This window comes from Lepidochelys kempii, chromosome 6 (genome assembly GCF_965140265.1).
Source record: "Lepidochelys kempii isolate rLepKem1 chromosome 6, rLepKem1.hap2, whole genome shotgun sequence".
In the NCBI taxonomy this organism is placed as follows: Eukaryota; Metazoa; Chordata; order Testudines; family Cheloniidae; genus Lepidochelys; species Lepidochelys kempii.
Genome location: NC_133261.1, coordinates 85375110 through 85399839, shown reverse-complemented (window position 1 = coordinate 85399839; position 24730 = coordinate 85375110). Strand labels below are relative to the sequence as shown.

The window sequence follows — 24730 nt, the reverse complement described above, 5'->3', positions numbered from 1 at the left end:
CCACATAAGGACTCTTTTGAGAGGCAACCTCGAGACAGGAAGGATGGTCATGTGGTGAAAGTAAAGTCCTAGGAATTGGAACAGCTGAGTTCTAGCTCTGACTCTGCCATAGACCTTCTGGGAGAGCTTGGGGAAGACACTTAATTTCTTTGTGTTTCAATTTCCCCATTTCTAAAAAGGGGGAAAACAATACCTACCGCAAAGGTTTAGCGAGGCTTCATCATTCACTAATGTTTGTGCAGCCCATACGGGTCTGTAGGTGGACAGTGCTATAAAAATATTCTGTATTATTACTGGACAGCAGTATTCCAAAAGAAAAGGTGCAGCAGCACATTAATAAAAAGAACACCTAAGTTAATGCAGAACCAATATCCATTTTCATAAAAGAAAAATAAGTCAAAGTAATTGTCTATTCGGGAATGAAACATCTTCCCATGCATACCATCGTGTTCCCATCCTATGTCCTTATCATGTTTACCTATAGCATTCAACATTTTCTTCAAATGAAAAGGGAAAGGAAAACAACTGCAAAATGAAATAACTTTTCCCTGTACCATATGTACAATTTAAAATGTAAGGCCATAGAATAAAAATCAAAAGCACCGTTGTGTTTATTTTATTAACAGGATTATTCCTCTGTATGCAGTAGCTATATGTATACTCTGCATAGGACAATAAATTTCCTTTAAGAAACAATGGTTTATGTACTGTAGTGAACAATGGTAATAAGGTTAATCTCATAGTTCAGTGGAAAGTAAGTCAAATGAAATGCTAGCAGGTTTACCTACTAGTGGCATAGTTAATGTTTCTGAAAATGTTCTAAATGTTCTCTCTCAAATATATGGATTATACATTGTTGTATTGTTAATTATATCCATTTTCTTTTTTATACAGTCCCCCCAGGAGGTTAGTGGAGATTGGAAAACTTACGAAGAGTGGATTTCAGATTTAATGAGACATAGATGGTTTTAATATATATGACAAAGTGATGTGCTCTTACCATATTTTATATGTACTTATTTTTTATACTCTAATGGCTCCCATTTTGAAAATAAATAATTTGATGTTTATATAGTGTAATTAATAGCTAATTAACTATGTAATGCGGTGCTCTGGTTACATCATAGGTAATTGTGCCACATTGTTTAATATCTTTAGATCTCTTTGCATGACATTATGTGTAATTTTTGAATAAAGGTTTATCTCATTTTGAAAAGTTGTATGTGCATTACAGATGCAGGGACTAGTGTATAGGTGTCTATATGTACTATGGCTTTGTGAACTTAGACTCGTAAGTCCATAGTTAGGGACTGAAATAAATTATTTGATTTCCAATTGAAATGAGCACTCAATCATTCCTATTAACAACTTGCATCTATTACTGTGAAGGTCTGCAGGTCCATCTACAATATTTCATCTCCATCAAATCCAATTGTAAAACAAAAATAATCAGCATGATGATTTGTTTTTGTCCACTGCAGAAAATTGTCAAACAAATAACCAAACAGTATGTGTATCCTAACCCAGGTCTACAATTTCATTCGAAGAGATCGTTGAAACACCAAGAATTCCAGAAAATGCCAAAACTGCATTGTCTGGCTATACCAAAAGAAGGACAGGAGACATTTGACATGGATTTAATCAGGCCGCAACTTTATTATTAAATGCCTGGGACTACCCGGCAGATAAAAGAGTACAGTACAGGTAACCCCCTATTTATTCTGTAATTACCTGCTCCCCCTCTTTTTCCATTGAGGTCTCTCCAGCAAATCCATTGCCTGGACCTTACCACCCCCTCCCCCATATGAAGGTTAAGGTGGGCTATAATAATGGGGGGTTGGCTCCCTGCCATACCAATCATAGCAGTCCCCAATCCCGCTCCCCTGTTTGTTCCTTTAAAGAACACCCCTTTTTAAGTCCTTTTCCAAGCCAAGTATACCTTCCCTGTGGAGTACCTGCACTGGACATCTGCCCTACACTTAAATAATGATTTGCGACAGATAGCCTACCACCCTTCATGCCAGGCATGAACAAAGCCCTTGCTGAACCCACGGTGGGGAAGGTGTAAAAACCCCAACTGCACCTAGGCCGATATGGTGATAAGGGGAAAAATTCCTTTCCAGCACCCCTGAAAAAAGGGGCAGCTAGCGTAATGCCCACAGCAGGTCTTGACCAAACCTGGTATTTCACCACCTAAAGGGAAGGGAGAGTGGGTGCTGCCTCAGCCTGCTCTGTGTAAAAAGGAAGCTTTAGGCACAGGGCTGCCCCTTTAAACCCTTCATTCCCAGGGGATGAGTCAGCGACCACGCTGACCCTTTTGCAGCAATTTTCATCTTCTCCCTCCTCCCCAGCCGTAAAGCACAGTTCCCTTCATTCGGCAATCTAGACAACGCCCTCAAATTGCTATAAACTTCTCAACAATCTTTCTGAAAACAGGAAGATTCAAGGCTTGGCTAGAACTGCCGAGATTATCAGTTTCAGTGGTTCATTTCTTGAACATTAGTCCAACAGTCACTTCCTTCAGAGTCGCTCGCATCCTGTCACACTAAAAAGAACAGGAGTACTTGTGGCACCTTAGAGACGAACAAATTTATTAGAGCATAAACTTTTGTGGGCTACAGCCCACTTCATCGGATGCATAGAATGGAACATATAGTAAGAAGATATATATATCTTCATTTCCAGCACCCCATATATATCTTCTTACTATATGTTCCATTCTATGCATCCGATGAAGTGGGCTGTAGGCCACAAAAGCTAATGCTCTAATAAATTTGTATATATATATATATATACACACACACACACACACACAGAAGGTGGAAGTTGCCATACAAACTGTAAGAGGCTAATTAATTAAGATGAGCTATTATCAGCAGGAGAAAAAAACTTTTGTGGTGATAATCAAGATGGCCCATTTAGACAGTTGACAAGAAGGTGTGAGGATACTTAACATGGGGAAATAGATTCAATATGTGTAATGACCCAGCCATTCCCAGTCTCTATTCAAACCCAAGTTAATGGTATCTAGTTTGCATATTAATTCAATCTCAGCAGTTTCTCCTTGGAGTCTGTTTTTGAAGCTTTTCTGTTGCAGAATTGCCACCCTAACTAAAGTGAGACTCAGTAAGCTGTCTACCATCTGGAAGAGTGCCGCTGATGGAGACTTCATGGATATTGCAGAAGAGACAACCCTCATCACCCTTACCTCAGCAATGGTTTAAGATTTCTAAAACCCTAAAATTGATGGTCTATCCCTCTTCTTTCTTATTTCATCTGTCAAAGATCATCCATAGAGCAAGATGACCTGCGAGATGACACTGAGGAGGTGATGTTTTGGAGACAACATACTCACAACTATGAACACAAGACAATCTTGTTGTCCAACCAAGTCGGAGCTTCATTAACACAAACATACTCCCTCACAAACTGGTAATGGAACAATAAAATATGTCCTTCATACTAACAGTAGCAAAGGTGAGTCCTGGCCTCCAGCTGAAGGAGGTAATGGTCTGAATATGACAAAGATGTAAATTGCATCCCCTGTCACCAGTCCCAGGCTCAAGACTAGATTGTGGCCAATCTCATAGTGGGTGTGTCTATCTCTACCTATCTATAGTCAATAAGCCTGATTTTTCTCTCACTTATATCAGGTATACGCCAGTGGGACTACTGACTTCAGTACAGCTACCCCTGCCTCAAGTGAGAGGAGACTCAGGTCTCATGTCTATTAAACTAGGGTGTTATACAACACGTGAACTAAAGTGTTCAATATAGAGACTGCAATACACAATCATTTATATTGAAACCAAGTTTATAGTGAAGTAAAATAAAAGACACAAATTGCTTTGCAAATTCTGATGACAGAGAGCATCCCTTTGAACTTTTACTGTAGAATAATAACTTCTCCGTTAGTGTGCAACAGTACATTACATGAACACATTGTATATAAATGCAGGTATAAATGTAAATGTACGATTACATATGTACATATATTGTATTATCATTACCTGATATATATTTTATCTAACTATTAAGAGAAATCTCGCTATCAAAACTATGATTTTTTTTAATTACCTTAAAATATTGCAGTTGTTTCTCAGCAGTCATTGTTCCTTCATTTTCTTGTCTCAGACAGGAATTGAAGATGAAAAGCTCTGTATCTCTCAGCCACCCTTTCAGCTCTTTGATCCTGACCTCCAGCTGCTTTACCAGACTGCCACTTTCAGGTGAGAGCAGGTCACGTGGACCTGACCCACTGTGCCCTACCATTGTGTCTTGGATCTTCTCTCCTAGTGTTTTCTAATGCATTAAATAAAAAAAAAAAACAGAGATTAATTTTATGTACCAAAACATATCACACATTAGTGAGCAACAAGAACCATCTGTTAGATGACCAGTAATATTTTTCCAGTTATTACCAATATCAATCAATTTCATTCTTTGTATCCTTTATTCTCATTTAGGGCCCAATTTTCTCCTTGTTGAAGTCAATGGCAAAACTTTCTTCGACTTCAGTGGGAGGAAGAGCAGGACAAATGGACAAATGGATTTTTTCATAATAATTATGGACAAAGACGACAAAATTGTACTCGTTGGATTAACTTTGTAAAGTGATCACCTAGGAACACTTGCCAGTTGCTTAAGATAACTTAAGATAACTAAATAACTTTACCACATAGTAAGGATAGGAAATATTACAAATAATGAGTTAACCTTACCTAAAATCACAAGTTTTTAAGAATGGCCATTGTATATATTTTTAAAGTATGGATTCCTAGGATAAAGTTTTCAAACTTGGATTCTAAACCTAGAATTGGGCCAAAATCTGGCCAAAATGGGTGAACACCACCTACAGCTTCCAGTGAGATAGGAATTTCAGGTGCTCAGAACCTCTGACATTAGATAATTAAATATGGATTTAAGTACTTAACTTTAAGCATCAAAAAGTTTAAAAATTTTGGCCCAGAATAAACATTCACCTATGGCTGTCAATTAAATTACTTTACTGTAGCTTTTTCAGACAGCTTTTATAGTAAAAGAAACACTAGCTAACATTTTCCGGAATGAGCATTCTGAGAATAACCAATGTGCTGAAGAGGCCAAGGATGGATTGTGCAGGGAGACTTAACTTCCCTTTCAGTATCTTAAAAGGCAATCCCTCAACATCACAGTGGAAGCATGTGGTTGCCTGCTTCTATTATGCCAAGCTGTGTTTCATCTAACCTGTAAAAGGCTGTCAGTCCAACACTTATTATAAGCACTAAATCTGTGCTATTGATTGTAGAATTTTGAATAAATACTGACAACCATATCCTATAACCTTTTGAATTTATAATTAGCAGGGCTTAATTGTTGTAACATGAAGATACAGTTTAAGTGACCCTGTATGTCTGTCTGTGGAAAATGTACCATCCCCGTTCACTGGGACATGATTTATTGTGATGAATTAAGCCTCCAAAAATAAGCTTTAAAACACAAATAAAATTAGATTAACAGACATTAATCTACTGTGTAACATTGTGTAAATAGTATCTTTAGGAGACCATAACTTGAAAACATGCATTCTTGGCAACACCCTTCTATTTTCATGGTGGAAATATTGATAATCTGAAGACTCTCAGTGGAATTAAGAGTTAGCTATTGTTTTTATGCTGTAACAAAAGTAGCAGCAGGAGGTGAAATCAATGCCCTTGGAGAGTAGGGTCACAAAAAAGAATTTATTGCCACTTTTTTGTTCTGGAACAGTTTGCAATCATAAATTCTTCATAAACAGAATACTTCAGAGAATGGTCCGTCTTCATAAATATACGACAGAGGACATCAATTTCATTTAATTCACAATTTGTGTCAGCACAGCAGATGCCAATGCCTGCCTTGATAGGGTTGTTTAATATGCAATTGAGACAGAGTAATATTCAGCACAGGGGACAAAATTTCACAGATTAAACTGTACGCACCACTGACATTTCATTCTAATGTATTTCGATTCCACACTGTTCACCTTAGATGAAAGTAATATTAAAAACCATATCCCTCTATTTTACCATTGTTAGAAGTTAAAATCTGTCTTTAATTTTTTTCATGCCAATTAAAATGTAATCATGCCAATTAAAACAGTTCGCCTAGTGTTGCTAGTTTCTGCAGAGGTTTTTATTGAATTAAGCAAAACTCTATCCAATTCTGCTTATTATACATGAAATAGCATTTAGCAGGAAAACTGTATTTTTTATTTTTCTTGTAAATGCAGAAATTGATTCCAAAAGTAATCTAAAATTATATTTTGATTTTAATGCGCTGAGAGATAAGGTTTTTTAAATGTATTTTTAAAAAGACCGGGTAGTTTTTTTATTTACATTTTGAAAACTGATTTTAAGAAGGATTATACATTAGTTGCTTTCAAACTGTCTTTATATCCTATCAAGTGTAACCAGAGGTGTGGTATTGAGCTTGAATTAAATTGATTAAATGTGCTTCAAGTCACAAATGTCAACCAAGGTTTATAAATAGAATTATTTTTAAACAATTTAAATACAAATTGGTTGCCATAATTCTTCATTAGTTGAAAAAGCTAGACTAAGAACTTAGCAAATTCTGTTTTTTAAGAATGATAACACTGCTGTTCAATCATTTAACAATGAATTTAGAAATGCTGCACATTACTTTTTAAACTACTGGTAGGACAAACAACTTTTTGTGACAATTGGCACATTCATAGACTCAAGTTGTTTGAAACAGCTGAACCGCACAGAAGAAAAAACATGTAAAATGGCTTTTGTATTACTACACAACTTAAAATGACGTAAGCCAATATCTAAGCTGACCCTGACAAGTTGTGTATGTAGCTTTATTTGCAATATATTAGAAATACCATTTCTAAAAGTAAGATAATAGCATGCAAAAGTATGCTGTACAACTGTATTGCTAATATTACACATCTATAATTAATCATTTAAAGTAATTTATAAATTTATCTTACCCTTGATTTGAAGTGTAGGCAATTAAGTAGAGAAGTGGATGAAAAAATATAGTTTAACTTCTCTCTCTCTCAGCTGTCTTACAACAGTAGGACAATGGTGTCTCCTGTACAGTGCCATCACTAGTCTCTGGGTAACAGAATCACTATATTGCTTTTTTTGCAAATTCTTGTATCTCACTCTTTGGCTGAGACCCAGCCCATCATAGCGTGAAATGAATTACATGAAACTTTTTTTTGGCTTTTGTCAAAAGTGAGCTGAATACAGCAGCATGAAACATATCCTGGCTGCATTCTTAGATTCAGGTATTCAGATTTGTACCAAATTTGCATATTTGTTTTTGAGCCATAAATATCACCTGAAATATGTAGTGACAAGCCCACTTTTCATCTTAAGGGTATAGTAAATAGTTAAACAGTAGATGTCTCTAACATGTACCTTCAGAATAAATTCTATTAACATTCACTCAAGCATGACAGCCAGTGTATATCAGATATACTGTATTATAGTTGACTTGGTGCATGCCCATAATACACGGCATATTTTACTTACATTCTTTATGTATTAGAGAACTAAAATTATTAAAGTAAGACAGGTGACAAGCATGGAATAAAAAAAATTAACAGAAGAAGAAAATACTAGTTTTTTTTATAATAGTATGAGTAGCTTGTTTGAAACGTATGTAGTGAATTGAAAGAGCAAGATATTTGTGCCTCAAATTAGAAATCAGACAGACAGCGTACTTCAACAGACAAAAATGTACACATAACCCACAAATAGTAATAAAAATGCAAATACCCCAAGCAGTTCCCATTTTTCATTAATTGAATCCACTTTTTCAAGGAGATCATTTGGTAGTAAAACACCACTTTTCTTCAAAGCTTCAACCTTACTAAGCAGTTCCATCTTTTTCGGGTGCCTGATTGACATTTCTACATTATATCTCTAAAATGAGAAGAAAAAGATAACATTAGCTACAGTAAATTGTTTTCTCTATTAAAATTCACCCTTAAAAATCAAAAAGCTCAATTGTCATCCTGATCACAGAGCTTCCTTTTTTATATATCAAAACACACAACCTTATTAATGTGTCTTGGGAAGGATTTTTCCATAGGATTTCAGATGCACAGTGAACAGGTGGTTTGCATGGGTGAGGTTTAAGTGAGAAAAGTTGGCAACTGATTGCATACAACAAAATTAGACATATCTTCCAACAGTCCCTCATCTAGAACCTGATCTACCTTTGTGTCCCTGAAATCAGGTGTTTTATTAAGGTATGTTATTCCTATCAGAAATACTGAAGCATGAACGTGAAACTAGGAAAATGAAAACATTTCACATTGTTGTAAGCTTCCGGCACAACTTTTTTCTCTTGTTTGTCCTGTTGGGTTTTGCCCCATATTTGGGCCTCAGGAAGTTGAGAGCTATGCAGTTATGGCATATGTTGACATCATATTTTAACCACGCTAAAAGTTATTCATATCTTATTTCAATAAAATTTTAATGACTATATTTTTGTTGAAGCACTCTTTTAGTAGCTCTAAAATGGTGGCACAAATAAGAACAGCAACAATGCTCACACTGTTCAAATGCTTCTTCAGCCTACAATTGCTCTTTATTTCCAGTGTGATTATTTACCTTTTTAAAAAGAAGATGGAAAATAAGGATAAAGAGAAGTTTAACAAACATTTTACAAAATTAATTTAAAGTGAATCTCTAAATATTTCAGTTGGCTACTTCTTATATTTTTCACAAAAGGACATACAGGCATCTCTGCATGACATAGTGGTAAGTAAATCTCTTTAAAACATGTGTTCTGCTAGAGCTGAGTTAGCATTATATATGATGGTTACTACAATGATTAATTATGTTTTAGTGGACTGCAGAGTAAATGAGAAAATACAACACACACTCTTATGTAAAAGCACATTTGTTGAAATGGGACTTCTTATATTGCCAAAAAACGCACCTTTTATTCAGCGAAGGGAACACAGCACATTTTCCCAAACAAGTGTTTAGAAAACCTACATAAATTATGCATAGCTATTAGCAAACTGCATCCTCAACATTAAGCTTTCTCTGCTTTAAAGTCAGCCAAGAAAGCTACTACAGTATCTCTTACCCAAAATGTTAATATCTGGCCTAAGTATAAAAAAATTAAACTAGAATAAAGAATGTTTAAAACATGGGTGCTTTTGCCAGATCTAAGAACGTGTACTGTAGCAAAACAAAACAAAAAAACAATTGGAGGCAGCTTAAAGAAAATAAGAAACGTGTGAAATCACTGTTTCAGCTAATAGGTCCTCAGCATTTCCATGCATATGTTTGCATATTGTTAGTTTCATATTTTAATCTTCCATTTACACAACACATGCACATCCTTTGTATTATGTAAACTTCACAAAATATTAGTCATTTGTGGATCACAGAGCAAAATCTTTTAAATGAGGTGATTTAAAGCATTTCACATTATTAATGAACACTGATCAGGTGTCTGCGAATCCAAAATTGCATGAATATTCATAGTAAATACCAAGGAATTGTTTAAAATTTATAAAGAACTTGTCTTCTGATAGATAGAAAACAGACTGTGCTTTCTAAACATGCATGATAACAGGAGGCAATCGGGTTTTGCATCGAGGAATTGCATCAACCCGCAGATAACCCAGATTCATTGGACTAAAATGTTCAACAAGTATGCTTCTTGGCCCTATATTATTGTGTTTTCAGCAAGAATGGTGACTAGAGGAGATTACAATCTGCTTTATGTAATCTGATTTCTATTTAACGATGATATAACTGAAAAGGATTTGCATAATTATTTCCATAAGTACATGTAATATCAAGGGGAATCCATAGTCGTTTATAGCTAGGCACTGAAATCCAGTTTAGCTAGGAAACCCAGTACATATTACTCCTTTTCTTTTTCCAAGTGAATTAATAGACTAAGAGAGTCCTCTAGCTGTGTGACACTGGTGCGGGCTTTGGTTAGTTAACACTTTTCACATGTGATTGACTGATTTGGTTGTTATTGTCTGAACTAGATTTTGGTTATGCTTCTGGGCAGTATAAAATCAATGACAAAAAGATACAGGTTGCATATGTTTCATAACAATAATGTTCATGTTAACATAAAAACTAAGACATTTCACTTAATTTTGTACTAGATAAAATAATTCTGCAATGTAGCATAGCATGAATCGTTTCTGTGACAGATGTTATAAAAGGCTATTAAAAAATAAACTAGACTTTATGTATGCTTTCTGTCTGTCACCATGTAACCTACTGTATATAAAGCATGACAAAAGATGATGATTGATAGAGAATGCATTATACAGTAACAGTAAAAGATGAAAGAATTCAGTTAATTGTTATATGTATTGGTATGTGAGTGAAAGTCAGTATTGTTCACTTATGAAAATTAAAGTGAAGTGTTTATTTTAATTTAAGGAAAGAGCTTAATGTACAGCAGGTACAGTTTAGGGACTGATAGCACTAGATGCTAATGCTTTTTTTTTAATCCATTAAACACCTACACTCTAAGCAGTTGCATGGCAAAATTAGCTACCAGCTCTATCAGTGCTGCACAAGCCTAGTCTAGGAGGACTACTTTATCCTGTGGTGAGAAGATAATTTAATCTTCATATTCATTCTAGCTGCGGCATTAAGTGAGCAAAGGCTGCTCCATTGTGACAGTCTTTGAATGCTATGATATAGATTACTGTTCAATAGCCAAAAATGAGATTAAGAAAGTTAAAGTCACAGGATTTCTCACAGTGGCTGCAATAAATAAATGACTAATATTTAATTTTCCACAGCACTTGCCCCACCAAACTTAAAAAAAATACACATTGAAATACTGTTAAGTACTTACAGCATGATTAGCTGTGTGTGTGTGTGCATGCATGGCTGGTTTTGTGTTAATGAATCCACCCAGTAGAAGTAAGAAGCATTGGTATCTATGTTTAAGAATTTCGATTCTTTTTCCTCCCCTCCATGTGAACATTTTTTGCCCAAAAAAAGGAGTTTTAAAAAAATCACTGAAGAGTTTATCCATTAAGATGCTTGACAAATTCATATTAAAGGTGGCTACTTTTTTAAAACCAAAAGTACCTGAATTCCAAAACAAAGGAAGTAAGTGATTTCTGTCAGAAAGAAATATTCTATGAAATCTAGGAAGACTTGATTGAGGACCCCTCCCCCTTTTTGACACTTATGCTAAGGGATACTTTACATATATATACAAATATAAATATAAAAATAATTGTGTTTGTGTGTGGAAAATCACACCCGAAAATTCTGCCCAAATGGAGACTGGAACAATGCCTTGTAACAGTGTTAATTGTCACCATGGAAACCAGAAGAATAAGCCATTTTGAAACTGGTATAGAAGGCACACATTGAGCAACTCAAGCATTTTTCAGCCTCCCTCAGTGTTAAGGAACAAGATGCCTAGTCACCGAGAGGTCAGAGAAAGAAATCATCATGAAAGGTTAGTAGATGTGCACTGTCTGGTAAATAATAAAAAAAAATCTGTACACCGTTAACAACGCTGTAAGACTGCACACTGCATCTTTCAGAAAGAGAAACATCACAAAAAGATGATCAGGGCTGGGGTACAGATTCCACCCCTAAAGCAAAACTTTAGGGCAATATTATGCGAACCTTGCCCCTAAAGCTCCCTGGGAATTCTGTTGTTGTAATAAAACTTCAGAAGAGGAAAGAAAAAAGGCTGCATGATGGAATTCAAAATAATGCTCTAAAAGCACACAGAGAGATTAAGACATCCATTGTAAGACTTTTGTATGGTGCTTCTGTTGGTTATAGTGAAAAGAGACTAGACATACTGAACACACAGTGGAGCTATGGCTACAAAGTACAGAAGAATTAAGCCAGTGAAATTTCTCAGTTATTGGAATAAGGTTACACAATTTGTAGACCTACATTCCATCATTCGTATTATCCAAAATGAAACTTTAACTTTCTCTTAATGACACTACATAGTATATGACTGAGATCAAGATTAAGTGATCTGCAATTTATTTGTACCAGAATTATATTTTACAAGTTTATAAAACTGCAGTGATGCAGTTGCTACAGATACACACACATACATATACATAAATGGTGCATCTATGTACATACATGCATGCAAAAAAGTTGTATTCAGTCCATGTCAGTACATGTAAAAACGCTTTGTGGACACATTCACTAAAATATACATGAAATATACTTGCATATATGTATAGACATGCAGATATACAGATACGTGTCTATCATCTCTCTGCACACACTCACATTGTGCTTTCTGGATAATGTTTGCACTCTTCATGCTAGGCTTCATGGTGGCCCCTTAGGAAGCACCATGCCTAATGCCATTCAGTGATGAACAAAGACTCTCTTTATTCTAAAGTCCAGGGTCCAAAGCTCAGCTGTATACAAGCAAAGTGACGGAATCTGCTAGAGGCCAGCCTACCCTTCACAACAGCTCTTAATGCTTCCACCTTTTGTCATAATATCAATGTGGGACATTTTACAAACTGTCCAGAAGCTTGGTTATATTTCATATGCAACCATCACAACTAGAACCTCTGGACAATATTCAAGACCTTGGTTGAGTGTTCTGTCTAGACAAACAGCAGTCGTTATTTCTTGCAAACTGCATGTGTCTTACTATTAGCAATTTATGGCAAATAATTGCACAGGGAAATTATAAAGACTCCTACAATTGTCCTTGTAAATTAATAATAGGTTTTCTTGATTGGGATAAATTTGCTGCTGAGCCTTTCGAAAAATTAAAAAGTGCAATGTCATTTAAAATTGCCAGAACTCTCACAGCAAATTACATCTGAGGTTAAGAATCAGTTTTTTCTCTTCTAGCTTATTTCATTTCCATGATCTGGAAATCATATTACGTTGGCCATGTATTGTTAATTGGACATAGATTGCATTATCTTTAATATAAATCAAACTACAAATATTAAAATGAATTGCAAATTCTCTAATAGAAGATCATAAAACAATCTTTTTTTAAAGTCTCTCCCATTAATAATTTAATTCCAATTATATCACTCAGAAAACTCAAGGAGGAGACTGGTAACTTATTTCCATTCACTCTTCTTTTTTTAATATATATATTAATGCACATAGTATTATTTATAAATAGACACACAAAACAAATCTTAATACTTCAGTACTGCACAATCCCCCTCCTCCCAAAACAGAAACAAAATCAAAACAAACACCCTGAATTTTTTGTTTTAAAAAATAGGAAATCTGGATTTTACTTCTGTTTTTCACATTCATCTTTCCAGCAGCAAGCAAAATAAATCAATTGAATAAAAGGCTTAGTAACTTTGTAAACTAAATTTTGTCCACAATAAAAAAATATGCAATTGGTACCCATTGTTCTGCTTTTCTGAAAGAAGGTGATCCCAACCACTGAAATTTTACTATAAATGTAATATATTTTTGAAGACTTTGCATGCTCTTTAACGAGTTTATATTAAATATTTAATACTGTTTAGGGCATATCCACTACTACCAAAAACAGTTATATTCCCAGCAGTCCCACTGTTTCAGGCAGAGGGCTTGATTGATCCTCCTAGCCTGAATTGAGTAGAATGAAAAGAAGCAGTTGGAAAATAGCTGCAATCATTTAATGCAGATGACCTCTGACAGGCTCACAGCTCTTCTATCTGAACAGAAATTTGCATGGGGTCTCTGTGCAGAGGAACAATGTAACCTAAATGGTAGACAATCTTTATTCTAATGAAGTGGGTGTCAAGGTCAATGTAAAACTGCAATGATAAATGGTGCACCACTAGGCAAGAGAAGTTGCATAGGCACTGTAGTGTTTTCACATTAATTGAAGGCTGAAATGCACTGAGTGAAAGTACAAGATTCTTTTCACCATAATGTGTTAATGCACAAATGTTTAAATGTTTTCTTCAAGCCTCTAGCCTGTTGACACAAATCTTACTGGAAAAAAAAAAGTTGGCCAATAACCAGAAAAATAGAAGGTTTTATTAGGTTGTCCTATTTCTAGAATCCCTAACAACTTCAACAATCTACTCAGAGTGCCAAAAGAATAACAAGTCTCCAGACACCTAATGTAATTCCCATGATCCTTTTCCTATTTAGGAGATCTGTCTCTAATTAGTTCCAAACAAGCAACCCTTTAGACAACTCTTCATTAGATACCATTCCCAGTGAACTAACTATAAGAAAAAGAGAAATGCTCCAATATTATTATTTTCTAGGTTTTAAGATTTCTTTTTAGTATACAGTTAACATCGCCAGGTGTACTTTGTTCTGAATAAGAATTAGACCAGTAAAACTGGGTTTTGTAATGCAAAGAGTTGTGTGTCTAGAGTGGGGACTGAACTACAATCCGTTATTGTGGCTTTGTCAAAATTGCAATACAGCTATAATTATGGCACTTCATCAGTCGATCAAGTAATCTGTAGAAGGCAGTACATTTTGTTTTATAAAAATGAGGAGGACAGTAAGCTGCTTTTAAAATCCTGAGCTGCTTAAGCCTGTTAAGGGTATATTGTCTGCTAATACTCTCATTAGCGACCAAGCATTTTAACTTCATCAATTAAACAGGAAATGGTGTTGCACCAATAGTTTCACAATATGCTAAACTACAGATTTTAGAAAATATATTTCCAACTGCAAGTCACAAAATGAATTTCCAAACTGTTTTTGTGTACGTACATATACACAGTGTGTGTGTGTGTGTGTGTGTGTGTGTGTTGAAAGTCTCAGTGATGTTTCTCAAGGTAATCAGTTTTATGAGAACTTGCATGTATGTGAAGCACTCACACAGGCATGCACACACACACACACACACACACACACACACACACACAAACACACTTAAAAATTCTCAGGTCCCATAAAGATTGAGTTTAGAGCCTTTACTCATTTCTTCACACTAGTGAGCACTTACTCATATAAGTAGTCCCCCATTGAAGTCAGTAGGCTACTCCTGTGAGTAACTAACTGCTCAGCAGCATGATTAATGGATTCATGATCTAGCCCATAGATTGGGAATATTTCTCAATCTTCAGAATACTAAGATCTCCTGTACAAACAGATTTTAATAATACAATTACAGTTACTAGACAAGGAGCTATAGCCTGTCACTAATTAAAGTATCTGTAGTACTTTCAGTAACTGGAAGACTGGTAATGGAATTTACTGTACAATGCCATTGCTATTTTACAGCTTCGATGTGAAAGAGAATTTTCCATACAGAAATTAGTTTTCCTGATATTGCAATTCAGAGAATAAACTCCAATGGAAAAAAAAAAAGGCTAGTGAAAGAAAAAATGTTACTGATGAAACTGTTTAAAAAACTGTACAGCTTCATCTGTGTGTGATTTCTCAGGTCTGAAGCTTTGACGTGCCCAAGGGGCAGACCCCAGCGGGGAGTAGGCTGCAGAGCTAAATAGCTGTGAAAGAAGTCTTAATGTAGGATGGAATTCAAACTAACCTTGACATGACCTCAGGAAAAATATGCAAAAAGTAAAATGAATGCACTCTGCAAGATACATCCTAATTTTGTGGCCAAGCTGGTTAGTTTCACAAACATAACTAGGATTTTAAAAGAAAAATAAAATATAAGAAAAAGGGGAAACTTAGGAATTCAGAGTAAAAACTTAAGCAGGCATGGTGTATTATTGTGGAGGCATGTGAACCATTTGGAAACAATCCAAATAAAAACCAACACTGAACAATATTGTTGTCAGCCTGTCTATTCAGGAAAATTGTTTTTTTAGGTTGAATATAAATGACACAAAGCCAAGATTACATCATTGCATTACAAAGTCTGTTGTGGCTTTTAGCTGAACAAGCCCCATGGATCTATTGGTTGATAGCAGCAATTCAGTAAGGAGGTTTTAATTCCACCCACCCCCCCCAGCTTCTTTACTATAAATACAGAGAACATTTGTTTTAAAAAATGGATGGTTTTTTTTTTAAACTGCATACTTGATTTTGGTCTGGTCTGATACAAACAATAGCATTTTAGTAGATACATTAAGTCTTGATTTAGCTTTATTATACATTTTGCCTATCTTACTCAGTGTTCAGCTAAGCAGGAAGACATCTACCCTAGTACAGCAGACAAGAACTGGCTAATTCACTAGATATATGGAAATTTTAATTGAGTGTCAACTTGTGTTGAAATTCAATCCCATTACCTTCTAGAATGCAATTTTGTAGCAATACCAGTTATTTACTACACTATTAATCAGATTTTAAACATAATTAAACTCCTAAGACCATATAGCCAAAATACCATAGTTTGAATTTCTACAGCCAGGGTAATCAGGGTATGAGATTCCATTAGATGCATACATGTACGGCCCATCTACAAAGCCAAATAAACCACATCAGAGGATTGTGTTAGAACACAGTTCCATAACATGGTAATAACACTTTCCCACCCATCTGTACAAGAAAGATCAAAGAGTGTTATAATACTATTGCATTTCCAGTCATAACACTGTCATCGAAGCTGGTAAATTTGACTGTTTAAAGAGGCCCTTTGGGTGGATCTACAGGGAGGAATTTGTGAAAATCTCCCTCTCTTGCTAGCACCTTTGCACCAGTGCTAGCACCACTGTAGACCGGCCACCAGAATTTTTCCTCCTGTGTTTTTCCACCATACCTCAGTCTTCCACCATTGTGTAGATGAGATCTAGGGAATCCATTTGAACAGTCATGTTTATTGTGTCATGGGTCTGTGTTATGACTGGAAATGCATCACCTGTATTATAACACTGTTAACAGATAGGACTAAAGATTGTTATAACCCTGTTATGGAACTGTGTGCAGCAGTTTCTAAACCAGTTCTCAATTTTAAATTATTTAGTGGCACGAAGAAGTTTTTCTGTAAGAGAAATAAGAAAATCAGTGAGCTCCTCAGGACTTTGGATTAACAGGTATATATCTTCACTGGAATAATTTCAGAGTCAGGGCATGCCAAACACAGTGCATGGTTAATGTTTAGCCCATCAGTGACAGGAAACCTACTTCACTGTGAAGAAATGTTTAGGCCCGGGAACACAATGTTCAAGATGCAACTGTTACATACTGGATGCTCAAAACCACTAGTCAAAGAAAGACTTAAAATAGTGTCTCTAACCAAATCTAGCAGAGCCCTATACTTACAAATAAAAAGATGCCAATATAACATCAGGGGCTTTGACAGAAACTCACAAAGAAAGAAAATTATGAACTGAGGATCTCACTTCATCCTCCGTTCACCTGGCTTTGCCTACATTTTGCAGCAGACATGATACACAGATCAGACCTTCTCTAAAAGCACCAAAGGTTTAATTCCAAATTCATATATTTTTGTCATACTGTGTCACAACCATTTTTCTATTTTGATACAAATGTTCTTGTGTAGTTAATTTCCTTTGTATTTTTCATAGGCAGAATTTCCTGAAGTCTTTACTCGGTCATTACTCAGGAGGTCACTAAGTGTTTTCAGTGAGTGAGGACTGATTAAAAACAAGAGGGATGGATTACCCTCTCCTGTGGTAAAGCACATAGGAGAACATCTCTGTGTACTTTCCCTCCCAGAGTTGGTCTCAAACTGTTCCCTCAAATGGGGAAGAAGGATTTCCCTACTGCAGAATGAACTGAGGCTCCAAATCTGTAGGATCCCCAGATATATGTATGGGTCTTGAAGTAGCCACAGGAGACCAGGGAAATCCATGAAAGTGTTCTGCATTCATGGTGGCTTCTAGGGCCTGATTTAGGGGCAGGCGACTCAGGCGACCACCTCGGGGCTGGGTTTGAGGGACACCGAGCTCGGGATGCTGTGAAGTACTCAGAAGTTTAACAAATGGAGGGGGGACACCATTTGGTCTAGGGCCGGCCCCATTTGTTCCCTCCTCCCACCACTTAATGGCAGCATAGCTCCAAAAGCATCTTCAGTGAATATATATGGCTCATCGGCATAATACAGCATAATTTCTCTAACTGTAATGTCATTATGATGTACCATTTCAATGCTGATTTAATACCACATCAATTCATACTTACGATGTTATGTAATTAATATGTAATATATTCCCTGGTATACAGTACACATTGAAAATGTTTTGAAATGTAATAATGTCGATACCTAGTAGTCAATTTTCTAATACAAATCAGAGATTATGTTAACAAAAATTCTTAAACACCCCAGTGTCATCATTTTCATCAGTAAAGTGCATATTGTGAGTTAATGTACTAATAGGCATGTAAAAAGTAATTTAAAAATTGTCAAAAGGTCCACATTTGGCTTTTTCACCTTTTTATGTAAATCATAGTTGAATTGTTTTCAATCATTTTTGATATGAAAAGAAAAAATTCTCCTGGATTGAGACTTTATTTTTATGGTCAAATTACAAACATCTTAAAAAAGGTCACATTTATATTGGAAATGCTGATGCAGCCTAAAATATGGTTGCGTGTATGGGACAGAAGGAACTATTTAAAAAATATTTTTAGCATCAGGAGAATCTAAATTTGTTTAAATCTGGACTTTTTCTTTTCTTTTCTTTTCTTTTTTTTTAACAATTGCAAGTAATGATAACAACATGCAGAAATGTTAAGGCTAAGTGTACAGTGTCAAAATAGATTGAATCTCTCTAAAAACTGGAAATTTGGGCTATTTAAACATAATCCAGATGTTTGGCTTTCATTCACATTTCAAGGAGGAGAAAAATTATATGAAACAAAATTCATACATGCACATTTCATTAGTGCCATTTCTATCACTGAATTAAAAGTTCTTCCATGTGCTTTCTCAAATCAGATAATGGTTTAAATTAAAGGAGTTGCCAATAAATTGTTCTCCTCACAAATGTCACTGAATTGTTTTCATATGGGAAAAAACAGGTTAACTCTTGTGTTAAAAATTCTGATAATCATTTTCTTCTTAATGCTATCAAGTGTAATAGATGGTGGAACATCTCATTCTAAACAAACTAAGTGAACCAGGATAAGAAGGCACTCAGGACCCATGACTCTCCTACTGCAGTAGCAGGTATATATTTTCAGACAGACATACTGATGAAATTATGAACACTTTGGTATAGATGCATTCCCTCGCCATTGATAATTAACAGGGTCACATAAATCCAGATTTCTGAAGAGTTGTTGTAGCTATGTTGGTCCCAGGATATGAGAGAGCCAAGGTGGACGAGGTGGTATCTTTTACGGGACCTGAAGAACAGCTTTGTGGAACTTGAAATTTTGTCTCTTTCAGAAAGAGATGTTGGTCTAGTAAAAGATATTACCTTATTCACCTTGTCCCACTCAATTTTTTTAAAAACTATTTCAGTGTTGCTGCTCTCAGCACTGCAATGTCTAACTCAGGGTTTCTCACACTTCATTGCACCGCGACCCCCTTCTGACAACAAAAAGTTACTACAAGACCCTGGGAAGGGGGGCCAAAGCCCGAGCTATGCCACGGGGGTGGGGGTGGGGAGGGGAAGCCAAAGCCCCCCTCCCCCCCGGGGCGCACCAAAGCTTGAGGGCTTCAGCCCTGGGTGGTGAGGCTCAGACTTTGGCTTCAGTCCCAGCAAGTCTAATGCCAGCCCTAGTGACCCTGTTAAAACAAGGTCACCACCCATTTTGGGATTCCCAACCCACAGTTTGAGAACTGTTGGTCTAAATGCTTTAGGAGCCTAAATTTCATTTTCAAAAGTAATTCCCATTGAAAGCCAAAGGGATTTAGGCATATAAGTGCCTAAATCACTTTGGAAATGAGATGTAGGCTCCTAGAGCAGTTAGGCATTGCAATACCAAATGCAGCAACACTTAAAACCTTTAAAAATCTGGGACATAAGCAGTTTTTTACTCAAGGGGAACTCATGCTGTAGGAAATGTGACTTCCATGACGTGTTCAGTTTTTACAAGACTAACCAGTAGTATCTTATTTGCAATACCGAACATTAGTTAAGGAGTGGTAGTAGTGTGGCCATTGTATCTATAAAATATGCTATCCACAATAAATTGCACAATTCTTGTAACCTTCTGTGTCTTAGAAATTGAGATTCAGAATCCACTTCTTACTAGGGTCTCTCATGGACTAGATGACCTCTCGAGGTCCCTTCTAGTCCTATGATTCTATGACTGATTCTATAATAAAGTGGTAACAGCTCCTTAAGGTAGGCAAGTTAGGCAAAGCTTAAGACACAAACAAAATTAGGTAGAAATGCCGATCATGTAGAATGGGCAAAACAAAGGAGAAGAAAAAGAGAAAAAGTTCTGATTTTGGTACCTACCCTCAAGTTAAAAATGTATGCCTTATTCCAGTTTGAATTTGTCTAGCTTCAGTTTCCAGCTGTTTTATGTTGTTGTACTTTTGCCTATGGCTTAAACTGTTGTGTTTGGAAACCCCACAGAACATGGTGTTATTGCAGGAATCTGACATGAAACCAAACATTTGGTGGTCTCAGATGAGTTTCGTTTTGAGTGTCTGGGCTTGTCAACTAATGTGAACCAAAATGGTCACACAAAAGCCTATGATCCTCAAATGTCCACATTTTGCACAACTCTGCAGCTTGATTCTCTAATGCACCTAAATAGAGCTTGGGGCAGTGGTGAGCGGAGCTGATGGGGTACCAGTCACAGTTCCCTGATTCTCAGCCACCACCAGTAGCATAAACTGAAGATGCACGAGGGCAGCTTTAACTTACACCCTGTGGAGAATTAGGCATAGGAGAACTTTGTTCCACCACCCCATTTCCTTGTCTTTCCCTGCCATGTCCCTCCACCCTACTTCTGGCATTTTCCCTACCTTCCGTTATGCTGGGAGGAGGTAGTGGAGCTTGGTGGCAGTGGTAAAGATTCCCCCTATACAAAGGCAATTCCCCAGTGCAGATCTCTGGCCATTTAAGGTTCACTTTGTGAACTTTCAATGTTTGTCACAAAGTGAGGTTGGCAGACAAGTAACTCTGGGCCCCTAATGTTTCCAGTCCCTCTGCCACATGTCAGCTGTGTCCATGTTAGCCACACAGTTTTGTATCTACACCTTCCTATTTGCAGGTGATGAATGATAATTCCATACTCTGACTGGTTTGCATTTTAATTTTTGAAATCTACATAAAGAAATGGAAAAAGGTATATATTAAAATTTGGAGGAGGTATTTTTATCTTTAAGAAGGTCAGAAATGCATGAAGGTGCCAAAATTCTTTTGAAAACAATCTTTTGATAGGAAAAGTCAAGACAGAAAGGCTTGCAGTCAAATATTCTGAAGCGAGTTCAGGGAAGTTTGAATCTCCTTCAACCATACAGATCTCTAGGGAAGAAGGCTCAGAAGGGAATATGGAATTACAGTGATTACTTGTAATTGAATTTGCTAGGAAAGACTTAGAATATAAATATGAACTTGTCCTTTACTGGAATCCCTTGAAGACCATTTTGGTCCTGCTTTTATGGACAGCTAAAGCCTATAGCCATACATGTCATCAGTGCTAGTGTGACAGCTCAAATACGAACCTGTAAGATATAAGTACTGTACAACAAGCTGTAGATTGGAAGCAAGTTGTCTGATTTCAACAATCAATCAACTTTCAATGGATATTTCTACCCAGTGATGTTTTTCTTTTACTCTATGCTGGGTACTCAGTTATTCTATATGAAGAAGGGAAAAGAACGCTTTAAGGACAATGTAGGTGGGGGGAGGAAAGGAGAAAGTGGACCCCATCATTCCTTTAACCGATTACTCACAACTTTCAAAATGGACATTTTGTTAAAAACATTAGGAAAAATAAGCAACTCCTATTATTAAGATGATACATCCTTCCTGAATACTTATTGCACTGTGCTGATGTCTGAGTAAAGTTGCTTTTTTTAACCACCATTAAGTTTCCTTTCTAGGTCAACCATTTTACACTTATTAATTATACTAAAGGAAAACAACAGAGTTCTTCGTATTTTTGAATTTATTAGAATGTTTTGGTCAAAGCTCCAATTTATATTTTAAATATTTTAGATTCTTCCACTAACTGTTATAGTACATTGCTCTATAACTTAAGTTTAAATAAATTGAAGCAATGAATACATATTTCAGAATGGCTCAGAGTGCCTTTATACATTGACAGTCTACACTAGCACTACGTTAACCCTATTAAATATAATTCTTCCAGTTCATTGGTGATTGACATTAGATACTGACATTTGACGAATTGCCATTATATTGATTTTATTCTTTGCCTCTTTAATAATGTGTTGAAGAAATAGCAGTGTTAGAAGTTAACTGTCCTTTGGTAAATCCATTAAGCACTTAAGAAAAAGGTTTGAATATTTAAGCCATGCAAAAAACTTAAGGACATTACATATGTTTTTAATTTTGCAACCATTCACAGTAAACGCTGAAAAGTCCCATTACTGTGAATACATTTACATTTGATCAGTAGAACATAAAATGCAGAGTTAACAAATTCCACACTGTCATATCCACAATACAATGCCATATAACAAAAGAAGTTTTAATAAATACTGTTATGTGCACTTCTCAAGACCTGAGCCAGAATGTACAATGCACAATACAGTATGGTGGGCCACCTGGTGGCCAAATGAATAAATTATACATTTAAAAGAGAGAAAAGCAGACATTTGTGGAAAACAGATTCAGTAAAGGAACAAAAACCCAAAGACAATAAAGTAGAACCCTGTAGTTCGCCTACCTCAGAGTGTCAAGTTTGGCCACTGCTTGAGGCACAATACCAAGCTTAGCAGACTTTTGGGATGTGGTAAAACAAATATAGCCCAGATTCTTGGCTGTACTGAGGCCACCTTGTCTCAGTCCACCAACACAAAGCTATTGTAAATCCACTAGAGGATTCCTCAGGCTTAGGGGAATCTTCTAGTGTTGTAAGGCTACCAGAGCAGCTCTTACACTACTGGCCAGAGGGAATGTGGACAGAGTAAAGAAGGGATGGCTGGGACCATCCTTTACAATGATGATCCATGATGCTGGGAAAGACCCTGGGGTAACTGGCTGACAACAGAACAACCTGGAGACTTCTGTGTATTACCCTGAGGACCAGTCCAGTCACTGGTTGAATCCAAGATAGGGGTGGCACAAAGAGCCTTCAAACCACCTCAGCTCATCATTTGTGTTTCTAGGAGTTTTTCCCTTGGGAAAACATTGTGTTCTATATCCTGAAGACATTCTTACACTGAGGAGCTACTGCAGTATTCTCTCATGACTTCTGTAATGTTTGTTTATTATATTGTCTGCTCTTGGGTTTATTTTAATTCTTTCCATCCTATTCTCTTTTCTATTTTTTTTAAAATGAATTTACAATTTAAAAAAATTCCGTCTCCCCCCACCCACCAGTTTTCTCCCTAGCTTTGAGCTCATTCCATATCCCTCCATTCAGTTCCTTTCCTATCAAAACTTTTAATTCCCCATCTAAATCACGTATGGCCTCAGCTGCTAGTACGGGGTGAGTCGTCTTCTGGAAAAGCCCACAGTTTGCTGCTTCCCAGCTCAATGCAATCACATGCTGGAATCCCTGCGAGCAGGATCCAATTTAAATAAAGATAATTAAACAAAATGTTCTGGGTAGTTTTGGATAGGATGTGATGAACTTTGGAGAGAGTTTTTTATTGCATATTTTGTCCCAAGTACAGAATCAACACAGCAAGAAAGAAAGGTGTTCTATTGGGAGAGGGAGGAGAACTTTTAAATAATATAGAGCATCATTCCGCACAGGTTTGACGTTGAACCCTATTATGTTTTCTGCCCTAGGAAACTGCCTTCTTTTAAAGATGGCTCTAGATATTGGACTGAGTTCTGCCCTCGCAGACTCATGCTGCCATTCTTGAAAAAGTTGATGAGTCCCCACATATTAACAGCACTACTGAGCCCTAAATACATACTGAATTAGGAATATGTAGGAAGTTAGTGTTGGGCACATCTTAAATACCTAAGAGAGAATACAATTATTTAAAAACAACTAAATTGTTTTTTTTAGTCTATTTTGTGTTTGTTTTTAAAGACATATGTCTAATCTAACAGCACTGATACCAATAATTGAATTTTGTAGTTCCTGGCACCATTAAGAGTTATCTAAGATATTAAAAAGTTTCAGAAAAGAAGCAGCAAAATTTGAATTTGTGATGGAAAATGTTTTTGTTTGACACACACATTAATCAAAGTGCTGCCCTTACTGTTACAGAGAAGCAGAGGAGTGAGCTGGCCATTTCATCCAGGAACGCTTATGGAGGCCAGAGAGGTGGGAGATGTACTGAGACATATTTTGCATCTCTTTTAAAAGGAGTAAGTATCCACACCAGCTATCACATGCTCCAGGTGCAGAGTATTTGATGGTGACTGACCACACCTACTAATGACGACATTGCATGGGGGCCATGGTAACCCAGTGGTTAGGAAATCCTGGCCTGGGTGCCCAGCACTCTTGAGTAATAAGTGGAAAACCCTGTTCTGCTGCTGCTGCATGTGTAAGCTATGAAGAAGATGTTCTGTGTCCTCTTACCCACTGGTGCGCCCATGCTTTGGACAGCAGGATTTGGCCCAGAAAACAAAAATCTCTCAGAATAAACCAAATGCAAAACCCCCTACCTCAGTGGAAATGTACTATTGTTAAAGATCGGACCACCAGTGGAATGGCTCTCCACTGTCCCCCTCCTGAAGACTCTAAAAGTTGAATAACTAAATCATGCCCTGGTTTGTGAAAATCTCCCTAAAATCCTTGAATGTGCATCT

At 36.5% G+C, this 24730-nt stretch overlaps 1 protein-coding gene across 3 annotated transcripts in view; it reads right to left on the bottom strand.

Annotated features, from left to right (window-relative positions):
• AKAP6 (A-kinase anchoring protein 6) overlaps nucleotides 1-24730 on the bottom strand; it is a 405063-nt gene that overhangs the window by 58834 nt on the left and 321499 nt on the right. For all 3 annotated transcript variants that reach the window (XM_073348987.1, XM_073348985.1, XM_073348986.1), the window contains exons 10-11: nucleotides 7776-7922; nucleotides 4078-4302 (exon numbers count right to left, since the gene is read on the bottom strand). In XM_073348987.1, the coding sequence (XP_073205088.1) occupies nucleotides 4078-4302; nucleotides 7776-7922 (372 nt within the window). The remainder of the gene's footprint in view (nucleotides 1-4077; nucleotides 4303-7775; nucleotides 7923-24730) is intronic.